Consider the following 10320-nt stretch of genomic DNA (forward strand, 5'->3'; position numbering starts at 1 on the left):
GTACTTCATCAATCCTAGCTCTCTTTCTAGCAGCTAAAATTTTTTTTAAATTTACGAATATATAAACAATTAACTTTATTTATTAATCTATTCATTAATTATTGCTATTATTAAATAAATAATTGATTTAAAATAGTTTCTTATAAACAGATAAATCAACAAAACACAATCACAGACTTTATGAAATGAATCATAGAGACATAGCTCATGACATACATTCTCTCTTTCTCTCCACTCCCTCTCTCCTTCTCTTTCTCTCTCTCTCTCTCCTTCTATCTCTCTCTCTCTTTCTTGGCACACACAAAAACACACATACACAAACAAATTAAAGCGAATTAATACTGATTAATCACATACTTAATTAAATTTAATCTAAAACTAATACACTTACTGTTCGGCCTCTCTTAAAATGCCCCATGTTTTTTAATTAGCCAATTATAATTAATAATAAAAACATTAAAAGATAATAATAATAATAAATAATATTATTGAATGTTATTTAGTTATTAACTATTAAAATTAAATTAAATCAATTGTTGATGATTTGAAAAAAATGCTCTTTCCATTCTCTCTCAAACAAACTAAAAAAAAATCTAATTTTTCAAGTTATAATTCTTCGAAAAAATAAAATATATAAATTTTTTTAATAATTTAACTGTTTAAATTAACTATTAAATAATGAAATACAATTAAATAAACAATATCAATTAATTTGTTAAAATAAGAATTAATGAAATTTATTAGTTCAATTGTATATGTTATTATTATTTATGTTATTATTATTGTTATTATTATTTTATTTCAATTTAACTTAATTAATCGCAACTCCAATTCAGCTAGTTAGTTAGTTTGTTTGTAAACAAAGTACACACATATACATGCATACATATATACATGCATGCATGCATGTATGTTTATACTATAGAATAAGTATATTCATATATATTCTATATATCTTCTATTTATATATATATATATCTTTTTGTGTGTATATATATATATATGTATTTATATATATATGTATTTATATAAATATATATATATATATATATATATACATGCATATATACAAACCAAAACAAACGTAGTCATGAAAACATAAACATCACGTGACTTATATTATTATTATTGTTGTTGTTATTGTTGATTTTTTCGAATTTAAAAAAAAGACGTTTCCCCAAAATAGAAAGAAATATATAAGAATGATAGCAATGATAACATAATAAATTAATCAACAAAAAATATTTATATTATATGTGTAAGTTTTACATCCATATAAAAAATTGTACATTCGTACAGTTGGTGCAATCAGATACATCTTCGTATGCGTTAAAATTGATAACTGCTAAATTTTGGCACGCTCAGTTTTTGTGATGACGTGCTCCCTACTGGCGGCCCGATTAACCGGACTGGTTATATTAAACGTGAAGTAATCAATGTCAATTATATCCTTAATTATTTCTCCCTCGGCTTTTTTGAACTCCATCACAATCGGGGCAAATTTATGATGCCATATGATTTCGTCAGGGGTGTAGGAGGTGCGAAATTGGGAGGGTTTCCCTGTAGACTCGACGATCCCTTCGAATAAAACGATAATTTCGAACTTCAATGTAGTGTCCTGGATGTCTTTCAGAGGGCTGTCCATGTCGATAATGTGGGTGACCATGACTGGCCACGGGAGAAAGATGAGGTTCGGGTTGTCCTCTTCATCTTCTTTCCTACCTTCGTACCTAGTCGAGATGGGTAGTTGGTGCAGGCAGAATGGAATGACTTCTCCTTCGTTTGTTTTGCGCTCCTTAACGACGAACACTCGGACCGACGTTGAAATGATGTTCGATTGTCTTATGTTCCCTATGCGAAATTGAAACAACCTCCTCTTTTTCTTCTTCGTGATTATCTTTCTTTTAATTTTTGAGTCCGTACTAAGCTCGCGAATTTCAATCCTCTCCTGGTAGTTATCATCGTATACGGTGGCCATCTCGCTGAATACAATCGTTTCACTTCGTCGCTTCGGCCTTCGAGATTTCGTGAAAAGGATTCCACTTATGATACAAGGCGTTAGAACTCCGACAAAAATCTGCAAAATCTGCAGAATATAACCACCGAAGTTGCATTCCGGCAGCAGGTATCTCGACCCGTAACCGACTGTAGATTGGCTTTCGTACGAAAATAAAATTGCCTCTCCCATACTAAAAACCTCCCCGATGCACGAACTCACCGTAGAATTTGTCGCAGTGTCGTTGGCATCGACAGTTGCGTACCAAATTAAACCAAAAATGGTCCAAGTTGCGAAACACGTGCCGAAAAATCCTAAAAAATGATATCTCCACTTCATATCGATGAAGCTGGTGAAGCTATCTCTCAGATAGGCCAGGAGTCGTTCCTTGGTTGAGATTTTGAAAACCACCAGGCACTCGCCTGTTTTCGAAACGAGACGAAACCTTTTGTGGTGGTCGTGCTGATGGTAGTCATCCATTTTGTGTTTATGTGTGTGCGTGTGTGTGTGTGTGTGCCAGTGGCGTGAGATTTGGTGTTGAAGTAAAATTCAGTTGAGATTGTTTGCGATGTTCTTAGCTGAACGTTTTATTAATATAAATAGTTTTTTTTAAATTTCGTTGAAATTTTTTAATTAATTAATGATTAAATGTTTCATTTTATAAATTAGAAACCAAATAAAATAACCGATAATCAATCAATTAATTAAACTTATTTACTTAAAATCGTAATTTTTCAAAAGTTTCTGCTAACATAACCTGATGCACGATTTATACTGAATCCCTTAATAGAGTTGTATGTATGTATGTTTGTATGTATGTTTGTGTATATCTACATATGTGTGAATGTATGTATGTATGTAAGTATGTGTGTATATGTCATACAGTAAGACAAATTTATTCCCCAAATATTAAAACAACCATGTAGAGTAAAGCATTTAAATTGTAAATGGAATTCCACGTCGAAGACAAATGATCGCTCACACTCCCTCCTTTTCTCTCTCTTGCACACACACACACACACACACACACACACAACACACACAAACACACACAACACACACAAACACACATATATGTATATATTTATATCACTTTCATATACTTAGCAAACCATCAGCATAAAAAGTCTTCACTGCATTATCTTTACTGTTACTACTACTACTGCTATTACTACTACTACAACTACTACTACTACTCATACAACAACAACTACTATCACAATCTAAATTATGCAACTATAACTATGGCTACCAAACTAATCATTCTGAATTCATTCTCGTTGTCTTTAGTTCCGTATCAGCTTGACAAATCAATGACAATGGAGAAGGAATATTTATGAATACCGGCCGGTAAAAGCCCTGGTACATATTATAGCATATTACTGTTTTAATTATCAAGTATTTTACTAGTGGATACAAATTTTTGTGAATTACTACTCTAGTCGCTGAATGAGCGCTTTACAAACTAATTGACTGATTGATTGACTGATAATCTGTAACAGAACAGAACAGAACATAATATAATAAAATATAATATATGTAATAACATAATAAAAAAAATATATAATATAATATATATACATATATATATATATATAACATAGCATAATATAACATAACATAACATGGCAGGGTTTAAGGTAGTTCAGTCTGTGTGAGATGCACTGCAAAGTATTTCATCGCTACAAAGGAGATTTCAACTCTGAAGTATTTTGTGATAGTAAATTCAGTAAATCCAGGTGTAATGTTATACTACCATTAACATTAACTTCTTCGTGTTACTCGAGACTAAAATTCTATCTTAATTATAGAATGAAAATTACGATTAATTACTGATAATTTAACTAATTGGTATCAATTAATCGACTAATTAACTAAATTAAATAACAGAACGCTAAATAATAAAGTCATTTTTTTTCAAGAAAGGATTTTATTGAAAGTGTAACAATGCAACTGTGCTTAATAAAAAATCAAGTTATATTCTTTGACGTACGCAAACACACGCACACACACACACACAAACGCGCGCGCACACACACACACACACACACACACACACACACACAATTATACACACATATATACATAGGTGATATTTTCAATAACTCCATGACAAGAGAATGAAATAAAAACTCTAACTAAACTAATAACTTGATGAAGACATGTTCATTTGTGTGTGTTTGTTTGTATGTGTGTGTCTGTATGTGTATTTGTATATGTATCGATCAATTACAAACGTAAGCTCGTTTGTTATTACAACATTCGTCGTCATCACTATCAAGATCATTTTTACTATCATCATCATCATCATCATCATCATCATCATCATCACGCATATTAACTTCGGCAGTATTTGTATTAGTATCATTGTTAATACTGATGTAAGTGGCGATGACTTCATTATCATCATCATCCTCCCCATCTGTGATCATATCATCGTGACATTTAGCAGTAGCAGGAGTAGTAGTGCTAGTGGTAGTAGCGACAGAAGTAGTAGTAGCGGCAGAAGTAGTAGTGGTAGTCGTAAGTGTAACATCATCGTTACCGGCACAATCAGCACCATCATCATTATCGTTCATTTCTCTGTGGCATTCATTAGTAGCAGTAGTAGTAGCAGTAGTAGTAGCAGTAGTAGTAGCAGTTTTAGTAGTAGTAGAAGTAGTAGTAGAAGTAGTAGTAGAAGTAGTAGTAGCAGCAGCAGTGGCAGCTTTAACTTCAGTAGTGGCAGCAGTAGTGGCAGCTTCTTTAACTTCTGACGGCGACGATGACGACGACGACGAGAACAGGGGTGATGATGACGATGTCGTTTGCACTTTGGCACCATCGTCATCAACATCATTACAACTATTAGGATAGCCAGTTTTATTACTCCTGTCACTCTTAAGCTTCCCACCATGCGCCATTTTAGCATCATTACCATCGCCGGCATCATTACCATCACCGGCTTCCTTACCACCATCATCATCATCATCATTGACGATATTATTATTATTTTTTTTTATTATGACGTCACACTTATCAACACTAGACTCCAGGCGCTGTATTTTATTTGATTTCTTACAAGATAACGATGACGACGACGATGATGATGATGATGGCGATGATGATGGCGGTGATGGTAGTGATGGCGATGATGATGACGACGACGAGGATGATGATGGCTTGTCAGTTTTAGGAGGCTTTGATGATGACGAGTTGTTGTCATCTGCTGGAGGTAAGGTGGAGAGGGAATTTATAATTTCGTCTCCATCATTATCATCATCATCTTCGTCATCATCATCATCACCATCATCATCATCACATCATTACTATTACCACCATCATCATCACCATCATTACTATTACCACCATCATCATCGTCGTCATCTTCATCATTATCATCATCATTATCACCATTACCATCATCATCGTCGTGATCGTCATCACCATCATCATCACATCATCATTATCACCATTACCACCATCATCGTCGTCGTCATCACCATCATCAGCACATCGTGATGATGGTGGTGATGACGTTTTGATGATGATGATGGTATCATCATCATCAAAACTCACCGAATAATGGGGAGACATAGAAGTACTTCTGCATTCCTTTCTCGTACAACTGAACATCGAGATCGAGGAAGAGACAGAATATGATTCTCTCAACCTATCATTACCATCATCACCACCACCATCATCATCATCATCCCACCATCCTCATCATCGTTATTATTATCTTTATTTGTGGTTGTCGATAAGTCAACTAACCAATCAAACAACCAGCCAACCAGACAATAGACAAATGATTGAATGGATTAATGAGTGGGAGTGTGAATAAGTCACTAAATAAACAAATCAATCAATCAGTCAATTAGTCAATTAGTCAATCAATCAATCAATCAATCAATCAATCAATCAATCAATCAATCAATCAATCAATCAATCAATCAATCATTCATTCATTCAATCAGCCAACCAACCAACTTTTTCCATATTGCCATCCCTTTCCAGAAACTTCCTCGTCGTATCCAGAGCCACGTGTACGGCATCCTTATTTGGATATCCTGAATGAATGAATGAATGAATAAATAAATGAACGAATGGAAAGATGAATGAATGAAAGAATGAATGAATGATGAATATTTCATTGAATGAATGAATGGTCCGATGCATGAATGTTTAAATTATCAACTAAGATAAATTAAAAAAAAATGAATAAATAAGTCTCAAACAATAGATACCAAAATTCATTCATTCATCCATTCATCTGCCAATCTAACTATCCATCCTTCCTTCCATCCATCCATCCCATCAATCTATCTCACCATATATTCCGGTTGATATACAGCAGAATGCCTGAGTAAAAAAAAATGAATAAAATGCATTATACAACACACACATACACACACATATTTCAAAAATAAACAACCACACATACACACACACGCACACACACACAAACATACAATAGATCTGAGTTGATTCTTAACAAGTTCTTCGAGACAATTCTTATAGCAGTCAATCAAATGGTCCTCGTTACAATCTTGGGGTCCAACAGTATGGAAAACATCTGATGCATTAATTAGCATAAATTATGCAAGACATTACAGATTAAGGTAAAGAAATAAAGAAATGATGAACGCTTACATTTAGCAGGCAGTTTGTAACCTGAAATTACAAATTTGTTTATGATAATTTAATATATTAGTTGATTGATTGATTGATTATATTGCTTTTTTACTGTGAGTTAAACCCATCCAATCATAATAATGACTCCTCCCACTAAGATTTAAACTCATCCAATCACAGCAACGATCCATCCCTAACCATATAAAATCAACCAATCACATAAACTCTCATACCTATGACTCATTCCACCAGATTTAAATTCAACCAATAAGCATTTACTCCGCCCACCCCCTACTCACCAGCCGTGACCTTGACCTGACCGACCTTGCAGCCATTCAGTGTCTGACATTCCTGTCCCAATAGTGAACCAGCTGCCCTGTGTATTGCCCCATCAACTGGATGGATCGAGCGAAAGTACAAAACAATGAGTGAGTGAGAAAATGAAGGAATGACCTAAATAGTTATGAATAAATGAATGAATGAGGAAGAAATGAATATATGAATGAATAAATGAATGAATGTAAACAGATGAAAAAAAAATAATATACTTTTATTAATGAATAAATGGAGAAAAAAAAAATTAATAAATAAAATAGTAGAAAAGAGATAAATTAATCAAGATCAATCACCATCATCATCATCATCAATCACCATCATCATCAATCACCATCATCATCATCTTTATCTTCTACTTCATCCCATCATCATCAAAACTAACCACCCCCACCCCCAACCAGACGACTATTCGCAGCATTCACAATGGCATCGATCTCGAGACTGGTGATATCCCCGCGCCATAAGGATACTTTATTATTTATCTCGCTTCTCTTCAGGCGAGTTTTACCTAAAATTAAGACAATCATTATCAATACTCTCTACTAAAAAAATATATCATCACATTGTAATCACATTAAAAAAAAATTTTTTTAAAGAATACTAAAAGTAGAGGTTCAAGTACTTTTTGGAGGTAAAATGTGTTTTCTGTAATATTCTGGCCAGGTATCAATCTCATCAAGTGACACAAAATTTTTGCCACAACTGTACAGCTTCCTTTTCTCCTCCAGAGGCATTGAGACAAACTTTTCTGATTGTGAAAATTATATAATGAAGGAAATTTTGTCTGCCAAGTTTTAAAACTTAAAATTAATACGAACAAGAAGATTTTTGAATTGATATATATATAAATATATATATATAATACATTATATATAATATATAACATACAATAATATTTAATATTCAACATCTTTTTTTGTAAAAATATACAATATACATACATTCTACAATCAAACCACAACTAACTTAACTAACATTTTTATACCTCTAACTGATTTAGCAACTGTTGATTATAAATGATATTATTACGATAATGGCATAATCCATTTTGATTATGCAAATATAACAAAATTAACGGTATTTTAGCAAATCATCATTCATCTTTTTATGAGTTTTAAAAATTTAAATAAATAAATACAAGTAGGTATTAAAAACTAGAGATAGCTAGACTAGAAGTTTGTTGTGGTAGCATAAATTAAATAATATATTTTTAAATTAATTAATAATACACAACCAAACCAGAAAAAAAATTGAATCTCTATCTTACTTACTTCTCGTCTGCTGGACATTTTCATGTTTGGCCGTGTTGGACGACATGTTGAAACCGAAAGAAAATGATTTTTCGGCTGCTGCTGCTGCTGCTGTAACTGCGTTTATTCCGGACAAACTTTTTAAAGTAAAATTATTCGGAATACAAATGAAAAAATTTATTTTGCGTATAATAAATAAACTCATTAATTTAAAAAAATTTCACGGAGTAATTTGTTAGGATAAAAAGCAAAGTTTGAGATCAAAATCGCCTTAACTACTAGACTTGAGTTTAGTTCGATGTCATAATAAACATTCTATTTCATTCAGAAAGGTACTTTCTGGCTCACAAATCCGAGTTATTACAGATTTTGCCATAAATTTTAACTATAAAATCTGATAAAAATTTAAATAATATTTCAAACATTTTATTTAATTTAAATATAATAGAAAAATGTGTTTAAAGGTAACTTTTAAACATATAGGTGGTGTTAAGTTAACGTTATCAAATCATTTAGAGCGTGGCATAATAAAATTAAATTGAGATAAAGTTCTGATTTTTCGTATTTTTTTGAAAAATCATTTTACTCTGAAAATGAAATTTTTTGACAATTTTTTGCATTTTTCTATTAGTATTTATTTATTTTTAAGTTTTATAATGCCGGAGATTCGAGGCAGTGAAAATGTACTAAGGGGCTTGAATCCAGAAAGTTTGTCTTTTTTAAATAATTAATTTTTATTTAATTAAACTATTTGTAATCTAATATTCAATATTTTTATTAAGTTATATTAACTATTAACTCCCACTAATTATGCTCTAAAATAAAGCAGCTAGTATTTTTTCCAAATAAAAATAAAACCTCAATTTTTCATTCAGTCAGAGTTTAGAGTTTAGACTTTTAGAGTAGACAAAACAAAGAATGATAATTTTTTTGACAAAAATATTTTACTCCATTCAGACAAAGAATATTATAATCCGTCGTCTGGTTACTTTACATGCCTAGATAAATCAGGACAGATCCCGTTCAATCAGGTTAACGACGACTACTGCGACTGCCCAGATGGGTCTGACGAACCCGGTAAAAACTTTAATTTTTTTAAATTTTAGACTTAATTAGAGTTAAAATAGTTATAGCCAAGTTGAAAAATATGATGATAATAATGATTTAATGATTTATTACTGAATTTGTTGTAGTTAATTTTTTAATTTAAAATAACTAGTTTTTAATCATTGGTCAATTAAATATTCAATCATTTAATAACTCAAATCAATTAATTTATCAATCAACTAATCAATTAATAATTAATCAAAAGGTAACTTAATCATAGAATGTTTCATCATACACTATTGACTATACTAATTTGAAATACTTTTTTTAAAATTTTGATCAATCAATCAATCAATCAATCTACTAATCAATTAATCAATGAATTAATTAATCAATTAAGAATGCGCTTCTTCACTTGACATCCAACTAATTTGAAAAAGAATTTCTCTTTTTAATTTTCAAAATAGGTACATCAGCCTGCCAGAATGGAATTTTTTACTGTCCAAATTCTGGCTACCGACCTTCCATAGTTCCATCATCTAGGGTCAACGATGGCGTCTGTGGTCAGTTATTATTATTGTTATTATTATTATTTTCTTTTATTATTATTGTTATTGTTATTGTTATATTTTTTTTACAAATCAGATTGCTGTGATGGCTCCGATGAATATAGTGGGATAATCATCTGCCAGAATAATTGTTTGTTAGTATGTATGTGTGTGTGTGTGTGTATGTGTTTGTATGTATGTCTGTTATTTTTTGACGGCACTTTTGAATTTTAATTAACTAGCGCTAGATAAATTTTTTGATAATAATAATAATAATACATACATATATACATACATTCATGAATACATACATGATACATATATACACGCACACAAACAGACAACCGAACAAACAAACAATCAAACATACACAGAGTGCTGGGGGAGGAATTAAGAAAAGAGGAAGAGAAAAGGAACGAAAGATTTGTGCGCGGCTACTAGATTTACTCAAGTTATGTAACTGAGGGCTCCGATGTCAAAATTGAGAAAAAGGTATTCATAATAATAATAATAATACATACATACGTAC

The 10320-nt window shown here is 31.7% G+C and overlaps 3 protein-coding genes across 3 annotated transcripts in view; 1 reads left to right on the plus strand and 2 right to left on the minus strand.

Moving 5' to 3' along the window:
- Positions 1–1345: 1345 nt before the first annotated feature.
- On the minus strand, positions 1346–2476 carry HELRODRAFT_82544 (hypothetical protein; the record flags this gene model as incomplete). The annotated part of the gene is made up of 2 exons (XM_009022812.1): positions 1346–1897; positions 1970–2476. 2 exons carry the CDS (start codon positions 2474–2476, stop codon positions 1346–1348), a joined length of 1059 nt encoding a protein of 352 aa, XP_009021060.1.
- Positions 2477–3906: 1430 nt separating this feature from the next.
- Positions 3907–7701, minus strand: HELRODRAFT_113018 (hypothetical protein). Its single transcript, XM_009022813.1, has 10 exons — positions 7569–7701; positions 7329–7481; positions 6910–7005; positions 6629–6649; positions 6448–6551; positions 6307–6337; positions 5966–6045; positions 5555–5648; positions 4643–5204; positions 3907–4600 (listed from the first exon to the last, which is right to left on the minus strand). The coding sequence occupies exons 1-10, from the start codon at positions 7678–7680 to the stop codon at positions 4222–4224; spliced, it is 1632 nt and encodes a 543-aa protein (XP_009021061.1). The 5' UTR covers positions 7681–7701; the 3' UTR covers positions 3907–4221.
- A 1484-nt stretch (positions 7702–9185) lies between these two features.
- The window catches only part of HELRODRAFT_82476 (hypothetical protein), a gene marked incomplete at both ends in the record, with an annotated part of 5212 nt that continues 4077 nt past the window's right edge, over positions 9186–10320 (plus strand). Inside the window, 4 exons of the mRNA XM_009022814.1 lie at positions 9186–9273; positions 9711–9806; positions 9889–9946; positions 10198–10247. Of these exons, the coding sequence (XP_009021062.1) occupies positions 9186–9273; positions 9711–9806; positions 9889–9946; positions 10198–10247 (292 nt within the window). The remainder of the gene's footprint in view (positions 9274–9710; positions 9807–9888; positions 9947–10197; positions 10248–10320) is intronic.

Source organism: Helobdella robusta, assembly GCF_000326865.2.
Source record: "Helobdella robusta unplaced genomic scaffold HELROscaffold_33, whole genome shotgun sequence".
In the NCBI taxonomy this organism is placed as follows: Eukaryota; Metazoa; Annelida; class Clitellata; order Rhynchobdellida; family Glossiphoniidae; genus Helobdella; species Helobdella robusta.

Coding starts and splice junctions, on each gene's coding strand:
- HELRODRAFT_113018 (XM_009022813.1), bottom strand. CDS start 7,680: ATGCCTCTGGAGGAGAAAAGGAAGCTGTACAGTTGTGGCAAAAATTTT. Junction 6,650..6,909: donor TCAGGTCAAGGTCACGGCTG/GTGAGTAGGGGG, acceptor TTGTAATTTCAG/GTTACAAACTGCCTGCTAAA. Junction 5,649..5,965: donor GGGATGGCAATATGGAAAAA/GTTGGTTGGTTG, acceptor TGGTAATGATAG/GTTGAGAGAATCATATTCTG.